This window comes from Oncorhynchus clarkii, chromosome 7 (assembly GCF_045791955.1).
Source record: "Oncorhynchus clarkii lewisi isolate Uvic-CL-2024 chromosome 7, UVic_Ocla_1.0, whole genome shotgun sequence".
NCBI classification, from domain to species: domain Eukaryota; kingdom Metazoa; phylum Chordata; class Actinopteri; order Salmoniformes; family Salmonidae; genus Oncorhynchus; species Oncorhynchus clarkii.
This window is the reverse complement of record NC_092153.1, coordinates 43,933,328-43,952,532: the sequence shown is the minus strand read 5'-3', so window position 1 is coordinate 43,952,532 and position 19,205 is coordinate 43,933,328. Positions and strand designations below refer to the sequence as shown.

The 19,205-nt window shown below is 42.4% G+C and overlaps 2 protein-coding genes across 2 annotated transcripts in view; one reads left to right on the top strand and one right to left on the bottom strand.

The window, feature by feature from the left end:
• Positions 1–14,275, top strand: part of LOC139414261 (microphthalmia-associated transcription factor-like) — a 39,594-nt gene extending 25,319 nt beyond the window's left edge. Inside the window, exons 2-9 of the mRNA XM_071162161.1 lie at positions 10,980–11,207; positions 11,433–11,528; positions 11,716–11,818; positions 12,105–12,188; positions 12,562–12,615; positions 12,729–12,804; positions 12,935–13,082; positions 13,221–14,275. Of these exons, the coding sequence (XP_071018262.1) occupies positions 11,130–11,207; positions 11,433–11,528; positions 11,716–11,818; positions 12,105–12,188; positions 12,562–12,615; positions 12,729–12,804; positions 12,935–13,082; positions 13,221–13,610 (1,029 nt within the window). The 5' untranslated portion in view covers positions 10,980–11,129 and the 3' untranslated portion in view covers positions 13,611–14,275. The remainder of the gene's footprint in view (positions 1–10,979; positions 11,208–11,432; positions 11,529–11,715; positions 11,819–12,104; positions 12,189–12,561; positions 12,616–12,728; positions 12,805–12,934; positions 13,083–13,220) is intronic.
• A 748-nt stretch (positions 14,276–15,023) lies between these two features.
• On the bottom strand, positions 15,024–18,138 carry LOC139414259 (2-epi-5-epi-valiolone synthase-like). Its single transcript, XM_071162160.1, has 5 exons — positions 17,877–18,138; positions 16,885–17,524; positions 16,088–16,324; positions 15,542–15,794; positions 15,024–15,423 (listed from the first exon to the last, which is right to left on the bottom strand). Exons 1-5 carry the CDS (start codon positions 18,050–18,052, stop codon positions 15,347–15,349), a joined length of 1,383 nt encoding a protein of 460 aa, XP_071018261.1. The 5' UTR covers positions 18,053–18,138; the 3' UTR covers positions 15,024–15,346.
• Positions 18,139–19,205: the final 1,067 nt, after the last annotated feature.

Genomic DNA, 19,205 nt, shown 5'->3' with positions numbered 1-19,205 from the left:
GGTAGCCTGGGTTTCACTGTGTGTTTGTGGGTGATTGTTCCTGTCTATGTGTTTTTCACCAGATAGGCTGTTTTAGGTTTTCGTTACGTTCATCACGTTCTTTATTTTTGTAGTGTTTGCATTGATTCGTGTTTTACGTTTGTTCATTAAAACATGGATCGCAATCTACACGCCGCATTTTGGTCCGACTCTCCTTCGCATCAAGAAAACCGTTACAGAATCACCCACCACCAACGGACCAAGCAGCGTGTCAACAGGCAGCAACAGCAGCGTAAAGAGGAATGGACATGGGAGGACGTTTTGGATGGCAAGGGCTGTTACACTTGGGAGGAGATACTGGCTGGAAGAGATCGCCTCCCATGGGAACAGGTGGAGGCACTTAGGAGAGCTGAGGCAGCCGGAGAGAGGAGCCGGCGATATGAGGGAACACGGCTGGCAAGGAAGCCCGAGAGGCAGCCCCAAAAATTTCTTGGGGGGGGGCTAACAGGGAGTATGGCTACGCCAGGTAGGAGACCTGCGCAAACTCCCTGTGCTTACCGGGGGGCTAGAGAGACCGGACAGGCACCGTGTTATGCAGTGGTGCGCACGGTGTCTCCAGTGCGGGTGCATAGCCCGGTGCGGTATATTCCAGCTCCGCGTGTCTGCCGGGCTAGATTGAGCGTCGAGCCTAATGCCATGAAGCCGGCTCTACGCAGCTGGTCCCCAGTGCGTCTCCTTGGGCCGGCTTACATGGCACCAGCCTTGCGCTCGGTGTCTCCGGTTCGCCTGCATAGCCCAGTGCGGGCTATTCCACCTCTCCGCACTGGCAGGGCGACCGTGAGCATTCAACCAGGTAAGGTTGGGCAGGCTCGGTGCTCAAGAGCTCCAGTGCGCCTGCACGGTCCGGTTTTTCCAGTACCACCTCCACACCCCAGCCCTCCGGTAGCAGCTCCCCGCACCAGGCTTCCTGTGCGTGTCCTTGGCCCAGTACCACCAGTGCCAGCACCACGCATCAGGCCTACAGTGCGCCTCGCCTGTCCAGCGCTGTCGGAGCCCTCCTCCTCTCCAGCGCTGTCGGAGTCTCCCGCCTGTTTAGCGCTGTTAAAGCCTTCCTTCTCTACAGCGCTGCCGGAGTCTCCCGCCTGTTCAGAACTGCCAGTTAGCATAGAGCTGCCAGTTAGCATAGAGCTGCCAGTTAGCATAGAGCTGCCAGTTAGCATAGAGCTGCCAGTTAGCTTAGAGCTGCCAGTTAGCAAGGAGCTGCCAGTTAGCAAGGAGCTGCCAGTCTGCAAGGAGCTGCCAGTCTGCATGGAGCTGCCAGTCTGCATAGAGCTGCCAGTCTGCATGGAGCTGCCAGTCTGCAAGGAGCCGCCAGAGCTGCCTGTCTGCAGGATGCCGCCAAAGCTGCCAGTCTGCAAGGAGCCGCCAGAGCTGCCAGTCTGCAAGGAGCCGCCAGAGCTGCCAGTTAGCATGGAGCAGCCAGGGCCGCCAGTCAGCATGGAGCAGCCAGGGCCGCCAGTCAGCATGGAGCAGCCAGGGCCGCCAGTCAGCATGGAGCAGCCAGGGCCGCCAGTCAGCATGGAGCAGCCAGTCAGCATGGAGCAGCCAGTCAGCATGGAGCAGCCAGAGCAGCCAGTCAGCATGGAGCAGCCAGAGCTGCCAGTCAGCGTGGAGCAGCCAGTCAGCATGGAGCAGCCAGAGCTGCCAGTCAGCATGGAGCAGCCAGTCAGCATGGAGCAGCCAGAGCTACCAGTCATCATGGAGCAGCCAGTCAGCATGGAGCAGCCAGAGCTGCCAGTCGTCCAGACTCTTCCAGATCTGCCAGTCGTCCAGACTCTTCCAGATCTGCCAGTCGTCCAGACTCTTCCAGATCTGCCAGTCGTCCAGACTCTTCCAGATCTGCCAGTCGTCCAGACTCTTCCAGATCTGCCAGTCGTCCAGACTCTTCCAGATCTGCCAGTCGACCAGACTCTTCCAGATCTGCCAGTCGACCAGACTCTTCCAGATCTGCCAGTCGACCAGACTCTTCCAGATCTGCCAGTCGTCCAGACTCTTCCAGATCTGCCAGTCGTCCAGACTCTTCCAGATCTGCCAGTCGACCAGACTCTTCCAGATCTGCCAGTCGACCAGACTCTTCCAGATCTGCCAGTCGACCAGATTCTCCCAGATCCGCCAGTCGACCAGATTCTCCCAGATCCGCCAGTCGACCAGATTCTCCCAGATCCGCCAGTCGACCAGATTCTCCCAGATCCGCCAGTCGACCAGATTCTCCCAGATCCGCCAGTCGACCAGATTCTCCCAGATCCGCCAGTCGACCAGATTCTCCCAGATCCGCCAGTCGACCAGATTCTCCCAGATCTGCTAGTCGACCAGGATCTGCTGAAACCGCCAGCCAGCCAGGTTCTGGTAGTTTCTACTACCTGCCTGGGCTTCCTCTCAGTGCTGAGCTTCTTCTCAGTGCTGAGCTTCCTCTCAGTGCTGAGCTACCCATCTGTCCCGAGTTACCTCTGTCCCGAGCTGTCCCTCTGTCCCATGTTATCATTGTGGTGGGTAACCTATTTAGGGACGTTTAGGAGGGGGATTAAAACTGTCATGGAGTGGGGTCCACGTCCAGCGCCAGAGCCGCCACCGCGGACAGATGCCCACCCAGACCCTCCCCTATAGGTTCAGGTTTTGCGGTCGGAGTCCGCACCTTGGGGGGGGGGTACTGTCACGCCCTGACCATAGTTTACTTTGTATTTTCTATGTTTTGATTGGTCAGGGTGTGATCTGAGTGGGCATTCTATGTTTCATGTCTTGTTTGTCTATTTCTATGTTCAGCCTGATATGGTTCTCAGTCAGAGGCAGGTGTTCGTCATTGTCTCTGATTGGGAACCATATTTAGGTAGCCTGGGTTTCACTGTGTGTTTGTGGGTGATTGTTCCTGTCTATGTGTTTTTCACCAGATAGGCTGTTTTAGGTTTTCGTTACGTTCATCACGTTCTTTATTTTTGTAGTGTTTGCATTGATTCGTGTTTTACGTTTGTTCATTAAAACATGGATCGCAATCTACACGCCGCATTTTGGTCCGACTCTCCTTCGCATCAAGAAAACCGTTACACTAACACCACCTGTGATCACCATAGACGGAAATAGAAGGCACGTCCATGTTCCAGAGAGTCTTAGCTTCATAGCCAAAACGGTTCAAATGCTAGAGCCAAGTTCATAGCAGGAAAATAAATTAAACATGCCCCATTGGCTTTAGAAACCGCCAGAAGCTTCTGTTGACCACAGTGAGTATTTGATTCTATCTGTTCTCCTTTACCTTTCCTGGCTGACAAAGTACCAGGATGTTGTCTCTGGTTTTGAAACTACATTTAGAGAACAGAATTTGAAAACTGAATCTGAATGTACATCTTTTTTCAAAAACAATTTCTGTTGGCACTGAAATTGCTTCATATTTCTGCCAGGCCGCAGGTCACTTCCCCTGTGTGTACTTCACCTCTCTATCGCAATCTGGAGGCCTCTTCTCCACTCCAAGTCATGGTTTCCAGTTGTCCCAACAAAGATGTCATACTGTGAGAACTTTAGAGAGCGTTCCATTAAACACTGAACCACCATCACTTATTGGAATGACGGAGCCTCCCCGCCAACAACCCTATTATTATAATTGTCTGTAGGAGCAAATTCCGACACCGAGACAATTCCCCAAAAATAGCCCAAATTAAGATTCAAGCTCTTCCCCAGCGAGAATTCTCATTAATCTCGCTTTCGTTGTTTCTGACTCTCTCTTTTTCTCCCGATTGTCGCACCTGACCTTCACTTTAGTTAAATTACAATCTCTGTGTTTATGTCCTAACCTGTCACAATGTTTGCAGGGAGTATTGCACTCCAGGGCGAGATGTCCTGTCTTATTGCAATTGAAACATCTTCTCTTTTTCTTTCTGCTCCATAAAACGCTGGTCTCCCGTTAATCCCGGGACCTCCTTTGAGGATTTACTACCCATGTTTGATAAATCCTTGCCGTTACTAGTAGTTATGGTATTAATCACTATCTATGTGTATGTATTTTTTACCTTCTATGTGTGTGTTCCCACTTTCTACCGCTCTCACAATCTAGGTGTATATATTTATATGATCTATGTATGTGCTGTTTAACGTTACCTAGTTACAATCTATGTGTATGGATTTATATGATTTCTCTTCCCTGGAAACTTTATCTATAGCGTTGCTGTCGATTGGATATTAGGTCTTACCTTACAACTATCGGGTTGTGTCGGAGGATTTTTAAAGTACACTAATATCTCGTATCTCACTTCACTACTTTGGGCTTCCCTCTCCTCCTTTTTGGACACTATCCAAGTGTTGAGTAGGTTAAACTATCCTGTTAGTTATTATTCGTACAAGCCATCCGTCCTACCTAACAACACCATTTAGTATCCCGGCTTAATATCTCGGGCAAACAGACCTCTGTTATTAAGTTTAGTTTTATTTATGGTAGCGCACCTTACCTCAGGTCATCGCGGACCTGTTACTACTGTGTATATCGGTCATACAAAACCCTGTGTATATTGGTCATACAAAACCCTGTTCATCTGTTTGGAATAATGAAGCTCCTATTATTGATAAATTCGAAATATTTTTTTAGAACATCAAATCAAAGATAACTTAAATCATTCCCCCCAAATCCGAGAATAAAGACCATTTACCGTCGTCCTGCAGACTGGGAAAAGCAATGTTCGTGAGATTCCGTCAACGTCTCTGTCGACCTTAGATATATATATACCGGCCTGTTCTTTGAACCCCAATTCAGAGGCCAGGTCTTTAAATAACGGGTCAAGACCCGCCCATGCACGTTTTTCGGGCGTACTACCTTCGGACGACAGAGGCAGGTTTGGAAATCCGCTCGAAGGACCAATTGTCAAGGGAATTTCATAATTCCTATACGTGTTCATTAACCAATTCAATTAAAATCACTCTGTCTGTTTCTAAGAATTTGTAAGATCCTTATTTGCATAAAATAGACAGAGACCAGTCTTATCAAAATTAGATAATAGTATTTAATCTCGGAGCACGCTACCCATAGAACAATGTACAACAGTTTATATATCAAATATGACGTCATTGGTTATAAACTGAATCTCCTCCTCTCGACCAAGACAAAGCAGGTTCAAAGGTTTATTCCAACCCACTAGCGCACACTCCTGACACACACACTATATCAAGATGAACTTCTTATGGTATAGGGGACGGTTGCGTCCCACTTGGGCAAAAATGCAGCGCGACAAATAAAAAAAAAAGAACTTTCATTAAATCACACATGTAAGATACTCAATTAAAGCTACACTCGTTGTGAATCCAGCCAACATGTCAGATTTTTAAAGGCTTTTTGGTGAAAGCATAAGAAGCTATTATCTGATGATAGCACAATAGTAAACAAAGAGGGTAGCATATTTCAACCCTGCAGGCGCTACACAAAACGCAGAAATAAAATATAAAACATGCATTGCCTTTGACAAGCTTATTTTGTTGGCACTCCAATATGTCCAATAAACATCACAATTGGTCCTTTTGTTCGATTAATTCCGTCCATATATATCCAAATGTCCATTTATTTGACGCGTTTGATCCAGAAAAAAAACAGCTTCCAAAAAATTCAACGTCACTACAAAATATTTAAAAAGTTGCCTATAACATTTGCCAAAATATTTCAAACTACTTTTGTAATACAACTTTAGGTATTTTTAAACGTTAATAATCAATCAAATTGTAGACGGGTCTATCTGTGTTCAATACAGGAAGACAACAAACCAACGCTACTTTTCACGTCTTGCGCACTCTCAACAGTGTTACCCAGTTCCTAGATGGCCTACTTCTTTATTGCACAAGTTAATAACCTCAACCAAATTCCAAAGACTGGTGACATCCAGTGGAAGCGGTAGGAACTGAAAACAGGTTCCTAAGAAATATCATTTGCCAATGAGAACTCAGAGAACTCATTTGCCAATGAACAGACAGAGACCAACAAAAAGAAATCTGAACGGTTGGTCCTCGGGGTTTTGCCTGCGACATAAGTTCTGCTATACTCACAGACATGATTCAATCAGTTTTAGAAACTTCAGAGTGTTTTCTATCCAAATCTACTAATAATATGCAAATCTTATAGTCCTGGCATGAGTAGCAGGAAGTTGAAATTGGGCACGCTATTTATCCAAAAGTGAAAATGCTGCCCCATATACCTCAAGAAGTTAAGAGTCTCATTAGGTCACTAATGTGGTGTGCCTGAAATGTTTCCAAGAGACCATTACCTTAATGTCAAATAGAACTTACCCAAAACGTGGTTACCATGTTCTCAGAACTTAAGTTATTAATGTTCTAGACATGTTTAATGGGAAAATTGCAAGAACATTCATGTGTACAAGGGTACAAGGGTTAGGAAAATATTCTATCAATGTCCCACCAAACATGTACACAGAACATAAGATATTAATGTTCTAGACACCTGAACATTGCAAGAACATTTATGTGTCCAAAAATAAATAAATACACATCACGTCTCATTACTGTTGCTGAGCCAATCAAGGCCCTGATTGGCAAATCACTGATCGATTCACAGCTCTTTGTCTGTTTTCCAGGTTAGGGATAGTCATACGCACAGTGTTTATAAGATACAATGTTTTCAACTTACATGTTTGACACACTTTGACATACATGATTACATTATGCATGTTCAATTAGTAATTATTATTCAACATATCCTGACCTGGGATTTGATCTTATAGCCTCTTAGTTCACAGTACTTATTTCTGCTATTTAGGGGCTTTCTGTGTAGTTGTTTAATGTTGGAGGGGCATATTAACCTGTTTTAATGCTACTCCTGAATCACTTTGATCAATAAAATATTTTCTTGAGTGTACTTTTAACAGAGCTGAGATTTAATTCATAGTGCATTCACTCTATTGCTTACACCTATCAAGTTGTTTCAGATCTACACGTGCCTAGGGAGAAGGGGTTAGGGTTTCTTCTGGACAGGGGATAACTATCACTAGCCCAATAAACACGTCCTAGAGATATACATTATTGGGAGAGTGGCTAGGGAATATTCTCCGAACCCTCAGAGTACTGGACACATGAATGTTCTTGCAAAGTCCCATAAAAGTTGCCTAGAGCATTATTGTTGTAACCACGTTCAAGATAAGTTCTGTTTGGGATTAAGGGAATGTTCTCCTACCTTTAACACTAAAACATGCTAAAAAAGGTTCTCAGAATGTTTTATGTTACCCTAACTAACGGAAAACTGGACACTCAAACATTAGGGGAACATTACGGATAACAATATGGGTAACATTGCTCTCCCTAGATCTGTTAGCTGGGCTCTCTATGTTTAGGGTTTGGGGTATGTTAATCCATCATGTTTGTGAGAGGGCTATTGATATCGCTGTATCTCATGTGAGGGTCCTCATCAATTTGGACTCATGGCTAAGCAGTTCGTTCGCCAACTTCGTCACCTCATTCATAGACCACATCTGTGGAATTGTTCTGAGAACTGGCACTGTTAGCATCATCCTTTTGAATGCTCCTCTAGTCAGTTACATGAGTATGTAATTGGTAGTATGTAATGGGGAAATATGCATGTCCCGACAAGAAGTTTAGTGTCTTGTATCCTCATCTCTTTGGAATTTTCTGTCAGAGAAATACACATTTACTGGTGACTGGCAAATAATGTAATTATCTTCTCCCAAGAGTAAAAATGTACATTCTCAGTTTACACCCATTCAGAACAATGTTGGTCCTTTTGATATAATGGTGTACAGCGTTGAACAGGTTGCTAAACAGCAGTTCCTAGATTAGAAAAGGACATTCAATGTTAATGTTATGGGATCTCCATTTTTATTTTCAAGGTTCAGGTCTCTTTTTTCAAGGTTATTTCTAAGAACTACATCTCAACTCGTGTATCCCATATTATGTGAAAGCAATGTCTAGCAGCCCACTGTATGCGCTTAAGGGTACAAGGTGTTTTTGACAGGTAGATAGAGAAGAGAGTCTAATTACAAATGTTAGGTGCGAGAGGGAGGCGTTGTCTGCAACATTAGACTAGGATAGGCTTAGCTACAGCGCTCTGCACAGTTCTCTGCAAAACGTATTATATTTGACAAAAATTCATGCCACTCCGTTTAGTATGATATGTTACTTTACGTTAGATAACATTACATTGGCCTACGTAAACCCGGGACACCCAAATTAGTATGATATATTGCGTTTGGTATGAACATAGGTTACGTAAGGCAAAAACAAAAGGAGGCTGGTTGGTCAGGGTGGATGGGTTGGTATATAACGCTATTGTCCACCAACACAAAGGTTGCGTTTTTGAATCTCATCATGGACAATATCAGAATTTAGCAACTTTTCAACTACTTTATTCTTTTTAGTTACTCTGCAACTACTTTGTATATTAACTAACCCTTCCCAAAACCTAACATTAACCTTTTAACCTTACTCCTAAACCTAACCTTAACCCTAACCTTACCCCCTAGCATATCATACTAAAGCAGTAGAGCGTAATATATCACACTAAAGCAGTCAAACATAATATATCATCTTAAACAATCAAGACGTAGGATACTATACATCCTGCAATTCGTATTATATTGTACGACCACTATTTCATTAGTAAGCCAATGTAATGTAACCTAAGATAAAGTAAAATTTCATACAAAGTAGAGCCCTATAGTGGAGGTGTCATTATACCCATAAAACCTAGCGGTCAAACAGGAAATGGTTCCAATCGTTTTTCCACCATTCGTTTTTCCCATAGGGAATTTTAGAAACACTTAAAATAAGTTATGTTTGCCTAGTGGATACAGGCAAATATATTGATACAAGTCACCTTGTCCTAGAGAGATTTACACGGTTATCAAAATGTCACGCCAGAGTAAGCCTACACGAAACACAGCCGTTATTGTAAGTGTTTCTAAAATCCCCTATGAGAAAATTGTATGGTGGGAAAACGATTGGAACCATTTCCTTGTTTGACTCCTAGGTTTTATGGGTATTATGACAGATACTGTGGTACTCTATGGAATGGCATGGATTTTAGTAAAGTATCATTTTGTTTTGCTCTGAGACCAGGTTGCTCTGCATCACAGGTGTTGGCTCCAGGTATGACCCCTGCAGTTTTAACTAAATGACTGCCCCAGAATAATGGGCCAGCTTTGTTAAAATCGAATGGTCAGTTGTGAGCTTAACATTTCTGGTAGTGGATTTTAGGGAGGAATTTTGGTACTATTTGAGAATGTAAAGATTTGAGAATGTAAAGATTTTTCTAACAATTTTAGTAACACACTTGTCTATACTAAAAATGTATAAATAAATAGCTCTATAAATGAGCTAATAACTGTTTTAGTTTTTTTGCATTGTGGAAATCCCAGTTGGCACTCTGCTCATAGCTTGTACATGTAGAGACAGACCAAAATCTGTCAAAACAAATGATCTTCCTGTACAAGGGTGTGAGGATGAGATAATATTCTCGGTTGATAGGGATCTCAACTGATTTATATACAGTACAGTTAGCCCTTGTGTTAGATACAACTACTTACAGTGTCTTTTATTTTTTCATATTTGACATGGTTTTGGAAACATGAATGGGCACGTGTCTTCTGAAAGCCAGATAAACTTTTCTAAGCAGGGTTGAACTTTATTGGCATACAGGTCTAATGGTCTAGATCAACTATTAAACTGTATTGACATATATTCATCTTCCTAATTAAACAGTAATATTTGTTTCTGATAATGTCATATTCCTAAGGTGTCAAACCAGCAGTGATTCTACTTTTGTGCCATGCCTGTGATCCATTTTAAACTGGATTTGTGATCCCCTATTCTTTTTAACCCTAGTCAAGCTGCAGACTAACTAGGAATGGGCTATGACTTAGTAGACTAGTGGATCCTGGCACACCATTTGGGAACCACTGGGAGACTAGGTTTAACACGCAACACCAATCCGAAAATTGGTAGTGGTATGGTCTGTTCTAAAAATCCTGCTACATTTTTGGATTAATCTTTTTGTTACGCAATGTTTGTAATGGAACAGTGGTGTCAATTGTATTCCGGGTTCTCAGAAAAAATAATGTTTTATACTAGATGAGCGGAACTAAAGATGAAACGTTAGTTAGCCGGGAGCGAGTTTCAATTTGGAAACTAGTAACCCACTAGCAGAAAGAGTCCTTTGTGAGACGGAGATGTTGACGTCAAATGAACGCTGTGAAGACATAAATTCGTAGTTTAGCTAGAACAACACAACATAGAGAGGATGAGCCCTAGTACCCTCCCCCTGTCTCCAAACTTGTATAACTAATTAGGGGTTTGCCTTTAATAAGTTAAACTGATAAAGCCTGTCCTCTTGTTTGCACATGGTAGCCTTGTATTCACACAGTTGACTGTCCAGACAAATAGGATATCTGATACATACTATCATACAAATTACAATATGTTGGAGATGCTTGAATACAGCCATTACCAGGTGAGTTTTACCATTACCAACTGTTTTTTGGGGGGTTTGGTTTTCTATCAGTATGCAGTATTGCTATGAGTGTTAGTGTCACTTGCATTAGTATAATGTCATATTTATGTATGTACTATATTTGTACAAACATAAATAAATGCATTGTATTCATGACATTGTCCTCGGTGCACTGTATAATTCACTGTCATTGAGTAGAAGAAAGAAAGGGGCGTATAATTAGAGGCTGTGATTGAAAAGGTTTGGTTTATTGTTCATGATTGTACAATCCATGTGTTGCTCTTCAGACATGCATTCAAGTCTGAAGATCAATCCACAGAATCTCACAGATCTTAATTGTGAGACATTTTACAAACAGCAAAGCCACATTTCACTGGATAACTATACGTTTCCATAGGATGAGATGGTCTAACCCCAGGAACCTCATTACCGACACTGAACAAAACTGACTTTGGAAACATTTTCCGCCGTCTTCCAACGTCTCTCATTTCCCCCCACCAAGGTGCAGAGCCATCTGGAGAACCCCACCAAGTATCACATCCAGCAGGCCCAAAGGCAGCAGGTGAGGCAGTACCTGTCCACCACCCTCGGGGGTAAGCCTGGCAGCCAGGCCAGCAGCCTGCAGTGCCACAGCCAACCCCCAGAGCACGGGATGCCCCCCGGCCCAGGCAGCACTGCCCCCAACAGCCCCATGGCCCTGCTGACCCTCACCTCAAACTGTGAGAAGGAGGTAGGCATAAAAGAGAGGACACAGAGATCCAATGCATGTACCATTTCCACTGTTTTTTTTCTTTCATTTTGACCTCACAATGGATTTATTCAGGAATATGGCGAACTGGGTACAAAATGCATATAGATTTCTGGTACATCTTTCAATGTTGTCTATCAGAACATTACTCGAATACAAATCTGGTACTTTAGGTTGGTTTATAATGTTTTTGTTTTATTATTACAGATGGACGATGTCATCGATGATATTATTAGCTTGGAAACCAGTTATAATGATGATATTCTTGGCTTTATGGACCCCGGACTCCAGATTACAAATACCGTAAATTTACATCCTTCCCAATACATAACAACTTTTTCAAATGTTAAAGTGCAATAGCAATCACTCTAATCTTCAGGAAGGTACACAACACATTTACTGAAAAGGAACTACAGCTTTGCATGCTTTAGAATATCAATATCAATACATGTTGCATTGTAATCATTGAATGCTCTGTTCCTTTCCTCAGCTCCCTGTATCTGGTAACCTTCTGGACATGTATGGAAACCACGGACTTACCAGCAGTAATGCCTGCCCTGGTAGTTTATCCAACATAAAAAGGGAATTCTCAGGTACGTTTTTGGTCTGCCGAGTACAACCAATTATTTACAAGACACCATCAGCCAAGCATCTCCATATTAAATATTGTCAACCCTGTCAGATCACAAATAGATATTTTAAAAAAAACTTTGTTTATGAAACCATCGTAGTGATGTACCAATAGTATACTAATGATATACTAATACTAACAGTCAAAGAAGCATATATGCATCAATATTGTGTGCAATTTGTAAAATGCATAACATACTGTTAGCTATAAATAAAATAAAAATTACAAATAATTTACCAATACTTAAGCTCCTGGCATGATGAACATACTTGACAAGACTGCATCCTGTGGCCAGTTTGACAACTACCAAAGGCCTGAGGGCTTTCCAGTTGGTACGTTGTCACTAGATTTTCACATTTTCAAACGATTGTTTATTTCCTTTTTTGAAACACATTATTAAACTATTTTCATGGTGGCTCATTAACGTACCTGAACCAAAATGTCAGTGGGGATTCAGTGGGGATTCAGATTGGATATTTTTGTGATATTAAAGGCAGCATTAAAGGCAGGTATTTACAATTGCCTCTGTAAAGTATTTTGTGTGTATTGACAAATTAGATCTATGTATCAGTAGAAATGTAGTTTAGATACCCAATGGGTTACATGAATGGTGTTAAGCTAGAAAAGGGTTGTAATCATCTTGAGTAGGTAAGAAATAAGACACCTTCACTTGCCACTCAAAAGTGTTTCCCTTCCGACCAGAAGCTGAGGTCCGAGCGATGGCCAAGGAGAGACAAAAAAAGGACAACCACAACTTAAGTGAGTTTCTTCGGCAAAGAGGAGTAATCAGTTATTTGGGATACATGTGTCCCTCACATGATATTAAAACTCACTCCTTATTTTCTGCTTTTCTGCTTCTCTTCACCTTGTAGTTGAACGAAGGAGGAGGTTCAACATCAACGATCGAATCAAAGAGCTTGGAACCTTGATTCCTAAGTCAAATGATCCGTAAGTAGCCCAGTTTATCGACCAAAAATGTTGGCGTCCTCCCTAGGACGTACGTGCTCATGCAGTTTAAGGATCAGCTGCTCAGTTGCTACGCGCTGACTGTAGACTATTGTCCCCTGCTGTCCCCTAGGGACATGCGCTGGAATAAGGGCACCATTCTGAAGGCCTCGGTGGACTACATCAGGAAGCTGCAGAGGGAGCAGCAGAGAGCCAAGGAGCTGGAGCTTAGACAGAGGAGGCTGGAGCATGCCAACCGCCATCTGATGCTCCGCATACAGGTACACACCACCAGAGGGAGCCAGTGAGCGTAGCACAAGGGCACCTTGAGAAGAAAAAAAGTTATACTTAAATCCTCTGGAAATGTATAGCCAGTATAAGTATCTATGTGTTCTTGTGTTTTCTGTGTGTCTGTGTAGGAGTTGGAGATGCAGGCGCGGGCTCATGGTCTTGCGGTTGTGCCGTCCCCTTCCCTCTGCTCCTCTGAGCTGATGGCCCGAGCCATCAAGCAGGAGCCCATCCTAGGAGACTGTCCGTCAGACCTGTACCAGAAGTCGGGCCCCGACATGTCCCCTACCACCACACTAGACCTCAACAACGGCACCATCCACTTCAATGACAGCCCTTTGGATGCAGGGGAACCAGGGGCCTATGGCTCCAACAAGGCCTCCACTAAACTGAAGGACATAATAGACAACACCCTGTCACCCATATCATCCCTTCTGTCCTCAGTGTCTCCAGACGCCTCCAACAGCAGCAGCAGGCGTAGCAGCAGCTCAAGCATGGAGGAGAATAATCCTGGTTGTTAGCACTGCCCACGAGCTCAAGTCACACTCACATTTTAGCATATTGTTATTACTGTGATTGTTATTACTAGGTTCTGCTATTGATCTATTCCATGAGACACTTCTGTGCTGGCATCCAAAGATGTCCTCCAGCTTTCCTTCCCTCGTCTACAGACATTCTGTCTTTTGCTTTTGTTTGTTTTGCAATATCATTGTGTCTCTGTCTGGAACCAAATCTGACGGTTCAGATTAGTCTACTCTGCTCCTTAGCTGGCTGCTGAGATTTACTGTACAATAAGATGAACTTTTCATGGGTGAATTATTTGAGAGAAAGTGCACAATAACATGACAAGATTTGATATTTTTCTCATGTCATGACTATTTGTTAAATTAGTTTAAAACATTTGTTTATTACAGTATATGATATCATACATATTTAGTTGAATACTTTGTTCATTCAACTGATAATAACATTGTACTAAGCATTTAAGATGAGCTAATACCTCTTACCCTTAAATTAAATTCAGAAGCAATGGTTTGAAAGCCACAATTTTATTTTTGCGAATAAGAAACAACTTGCAGGAACAATGAATGCCCTTTTAATGACTTTTTTTCCCCTACATGGTGATAGCTAAAGTGAAGATATTTGTACAAAACGACACTGTAAATATAAACATTTTGTGATTTTTTGGGGGTTTGTTTTTTTATTGAGTAGGTCTTTAATTAAGTATTAAATTAAGTGAATCGATTTTTATTTTTATTCCCCTGGCTATTACCATATAATTTACATCTGTGTTCTTATCCCATACAAAGTTGTAATGCACATGAAGATAATATTTTGAAGAGTTCAAACAGATATTTAGCTCAGAAGGAGCACCTGCCAGCATTGTTCTTGTATGTCAAGTACTGAAATACTATCCCTAATATTACTTTATAATTACTAATATTATTTCCTTATATAACTTTCTATAAGATGGTTGACTGTAGGAGCTAGCCCATTTATAAAATAATGTAGTTGATGTAACCAACACATTCCCCTATTTCATGTCTTCTGAGCCACTTATCTGACCTAACCTGAATATGAATGTTATTATTTATTGTGTTGTGCCACTCAGTCCTCGACTTGCGCTAATCATGTGGTTGCTGGACCCGTGTACGAGGGTCAGAGGTATGAAGTGATTTTTTTGTACTGTCTATCAATGTGTTATCTTCGGTGGCAGGTAAGCTGAAAACATTATACAATTTAGTATCAGTGGAGCTCTGGAACAAGTGCCTTTCATTTCAGAAAAGTTAGGGGGAGTTAAAAAAAATGCATTTACCGAGCCTCAATATACATATTTTGTGCAATATTAAAGTGCACCGTGCTTTAAAAACGTGTTTGTAATTATGTATGTAAGACAAAAGTGATTTAAGTTCTTAAAAATGATTTAATGGAGACGAAAAAGTGACATCAATAGCAATACAAAGTCATAAAACATACAGTTTTGATGAAAATCCCTTTTTGTAACATAGTAATAAAACTGTGGGGTTGATTTTTTTCAATATGACAAGACAGGACATGCTATTTCCAATCAAATCAAGTCAATCTGAAAAATCAACAGCACCAACAAATATCATCTACAACTATGGAAAAATGGTTGAGCATTCCAGATATCTGGGCCAATGTGTCATGCAGAAATGACACATCCTTGTTCCAATCATTTCAATCATTCAACATAAATCATCTACAGCAATACAAAATTATTTGTGACCAGTTCAGGTCACTGTAGTCGCTGCTCATCACACCACTTCTCAAACGCTCTGTACAGGCTTTCATCACCCGTGTCATTGAAGATCTCTGCAGATGGAGAGAGGAACGGGATTGTTAACACCATCTTTGAAAATATATGCATTTAAAAAAAATCTTTGTTACTATGCTGAACTCTCGTTGACAAATTCATTTCTATCTCCTTTACCTGCGTGCCCTAGGCCAATGGGTAGAGGCATCCTGACCAGTCCACCAGAGTGCTTCAGCCTCTCACTAAGTGAGTGCTGCACCAGTGCCAAAGTAACATCCTGATGCCACACAGGCAGCTCCAGCCCCACCATGCAGCCAATAATCCGCAGCTTTTCTTCCTCTGTCATGAGGCCTCTCTCATGGGCCACATACACCATGTAGGACATATCGATGTTGACCGCCTCTCCGTGCAGCAAGGATGGGAGCACCTTCTGCAATCAAGAGGGTCAGTGTTCAGCGTTCAGTACTATATCCATGCACAGCTCTCTAGAGTGGAGTGTTGCACAGAGCCACACCGTTTCTAGTCACTAGCTAACATGAACAGGCGTGAGTAAACTTGACACCATTCTCATTTGGCACATAGTTACACTCAAAATGGAACAAGAGGTGACAAACGTGACAGGGTGACATAATGGTTCAAACCCAGTTACATGCAGTAGATCATGTAAATATTTGGCTTTGTGGTTATTTAAGGTGCAGAGGAACATAATTGATTCTACTGTACCATTTCCAGCTCTGGGCTGATAATGTGACCAAAGTCTACCAGTCTGTCCAAATCGTCCTCCCACAGGTTGGGGGCCAGCTCCTCTAGCATGGCTTCTATGGCCACGCGCGTGGACACGGAGGCAGCGTCTTTGTTGTCCCCATGAAGACCGCTGTCAGACTGGAACTTGGAGTCCAACAGGAACGGACCGTGGGTCTCCAACAGCTCAAAGAGACCTCTGTGTTTCATCAAGGCCATCTGTAGGGCCATATGTTTACATTACATTTACATGAAATAGTACATAAATCAGATCTACAGAGCCAAATGAGCATGAACATATTCTCTAAGAATATATTGCTCTCTACAGTATAAAGTCAGATAGCACATTACTCTATCTTAAAGCTAAAATCTTTAGTTGTTACATACATTTTTGGACTTTGAATAAGTATATATACCCATTGATTTTTGTTAAAGAAGATAACTAAGCTCATGAAGCATTTTTAAGTTCAACTGTCATAACCCATCAAAGCCCAAAATGCAAGCTCCAATGTTTGTAAACAATGTAAATATCAACAAAACACTGTATAGCCTCAAAACATGGTTAAAACTACACGTTTGATATCATGGATGGCCAGTCCTTGCATCCATAGCCGGGTCTATGAATCTGCGAGTGGTTACATCCCTCAGCTTTTTTTACCAAAACACAGGCAGGGGTGACTGCTTTTGTTTTTTGTTTAAATGAAGGATTCTATTTTTAAGTTCATGTACAGTCATATATCCAATCCATATGTGTTTGCTGTCAGGCATTGCTACTCTACCTTTAACATTTCGGCCAGCCCATTGGAGATGTGTCTTCGGGAAACCGTTTGAATGAAGGACAGGTCTAGGAAAGCAGCCACTGGGGGGATGTAGCCACCCAGCTTATTTTTACAGTTGGCAAAGTTCACCCCAGTCTTTGCCCCCACGCTGGCGTCGACATAGGAGAGGAGGGTGGTAGGGACACGGATGTAGGGGGTGCGTCTCCTGTAGAGGGAAGCCGCCAGGCCCACGATGTCCAGGCAGACCCCTCCACCAATAGCAATAATGGGCTCTGTGCGTCTGTCCAGGGAGAACTTATGGACCTCCTCCAGGATCTTCATCACCAGCTCCATGGACTTGTTTTCCTCTGTGGTGGTCAAGGGCAGGATCCTGCAGAGAACATTACGAGCCTCAAAGTAGTCTGTGAGCTGGCAGCCATAGAGGTTGTAGACGGTCTGGTCCATGACCACGAAGCGCCTCAGGGGCTTGGTGCTGATGCTGCTCCTCAGGGCCTCCTGCTGCTGGGGGTCCCTGATGTGGCCCAGGAGCAGGGTGTCGTTGCTGGGGTCCAGCAGGCCCAGGGACTCAATCACCTTGTAGGTGAAGACGATGGGACTGATCACTGTCCAGGAGGTGCCTTGCTCCGTGGTGCTCTCATAGCTGGAACATGATGTATTTGTTTGAGTTGCCAAATTGTACAGTATATGTTTGGAGCACAAAGCCTGGGGGTAAATGTAACTTCATACCATTTCACTTTTCTGTGGCGGTAACTAAATAATGTGGAAGAAATGTGTTTGCAAATGACTATGATAGTGTTGTCTGGATGGGTAAACATCGTGACAACTTTTCACATGGTGAAAGAAATATTCACTGTATAGTGGATCTAAGAAAGAACGAATTTAGATGTATAAACCATAAACCAGATTTGTTATACCTTTTATACCGTATAACGTTTTTATTCATTGTAATCAATTGCAGACCTTAATTATATTTTCATAAAAGTTTTACTCACATTTTGGCAGCTGATACTCGACCTTTCAAGTTTTTATTAAAATTCTTTACCGTTTTGCGTTTCCATGTACCATTGACTTGAACTAAATGAAACTCGTTATTCTTTACCACTGCTATATTGTGGCATTGCAGTGGCTCTTCCACATGTGTCTTCCCGGTGATTGCAACATACGACATCTTATGAATTGGAAGACAATGCGTGACAGATGCGGAGTCAAGAAATAGAGCATCATGTCCATCTCTTATTACTGTCTGTATATATACTCGCCACTCGACAGAAGATCACCAAGGGAGGAGCTATAATGATCAGTGCGCTTACGAAAGTGTTACCAAAACCCTGAAACGGTTCAAATGTAGCCTACACGGACCTTACACGTGGCCCCACGTGATCGGTTCTTATACAATTTGGTTCAGTGACGTAAAGAAGTCGGAGATTTATGTAAAGAGGGAATTACCATTTATATAGAAAATATTTAGGCTGCTTAATAAAATAATCACTGCAATTAATTGCAAGCAGCTTCTGACTCCACATCAACACTTCAATACGTATTTAATGTGTAATTGCATGTGATCACACATCTATATCTAAGTCAAGTCTTTAAATTCCCTCAAAATATGCAAAATGCAAGGTACAAACATTTGTAATAAATGAACATGTATTACACAGGAAAATATATATTTTTTAATTGAATAACTGGTAGGCAGCATATGAGGATCGTGTATTTAAACTACTTCTGACCCGATTCAGTCTTGATTCCTATATCCAGAAAATCTGCTATCAGTAGGGTAACTGATGAACATGAGAGAAAGATTTGGGTGATCATTTGACATCTTTCAATCAGCGTTAGTCTACCATTTTTTTGTGTGTGCCAAATTTTCTATAAGGTAATAACATTTTAGTTTAGTTGATGTATGTTAAATTATAGCAACAGTTACAAGACAAAGTGTGTGTTTGTGACACGAGATTCATGTTCACAGGTCAACCTTACCAGCCACTGTATTACAAGCAAATTCTGTTTACACACTTGGATTTTCGCACTTGTGGATGCCATGTATTACAAGCAAATTCTGTTTACACACTTGGATTGTCGCACTTGTGGATGCCTGATCGACGGGACAGCTCGTAACGTTCAAATGTCGCAGGACAGATACAGTAGCGCATGACTTGGCATGCAAGTATGCAGTCTTTCAGCTCCGTTGACACAGAATAATGGTTTGTGCCCACTCGATGTCAGTAAAAAGACCCTCGCTATGGAGAATACATTTAGTTGGTTTACACTAAAAGTTTGCTACTGATAGAATCTTCGTCAACGGGCACGTGAGCGAAACG

Excerpts from the sequence above, each read along its gene's own strand:
- LOC139414259 (XM_071162160.1), bottom strand. The coding sequence starts at position 18,052 with ATGTCGTATGTTGCAATCACCGGGAAGACACATGTGGAAGAGCCACTG. Across the intron at positions 17,525-17,876 it reads CGAGTATCAGCTGCCAAAAT|CTATGAGAGCACCACGGAGC; the intron begins GTGAGTAAAACT and ends ATCATGTTCCAG. Across the intron at positions 15,795-16,087 it reads TCAGCCCAGAGCTGGAAATG|AAGGTGCTCCCATCCTTGCT; the intron begins GTACAGTAGAAT and ends TCTTGATTGCAG.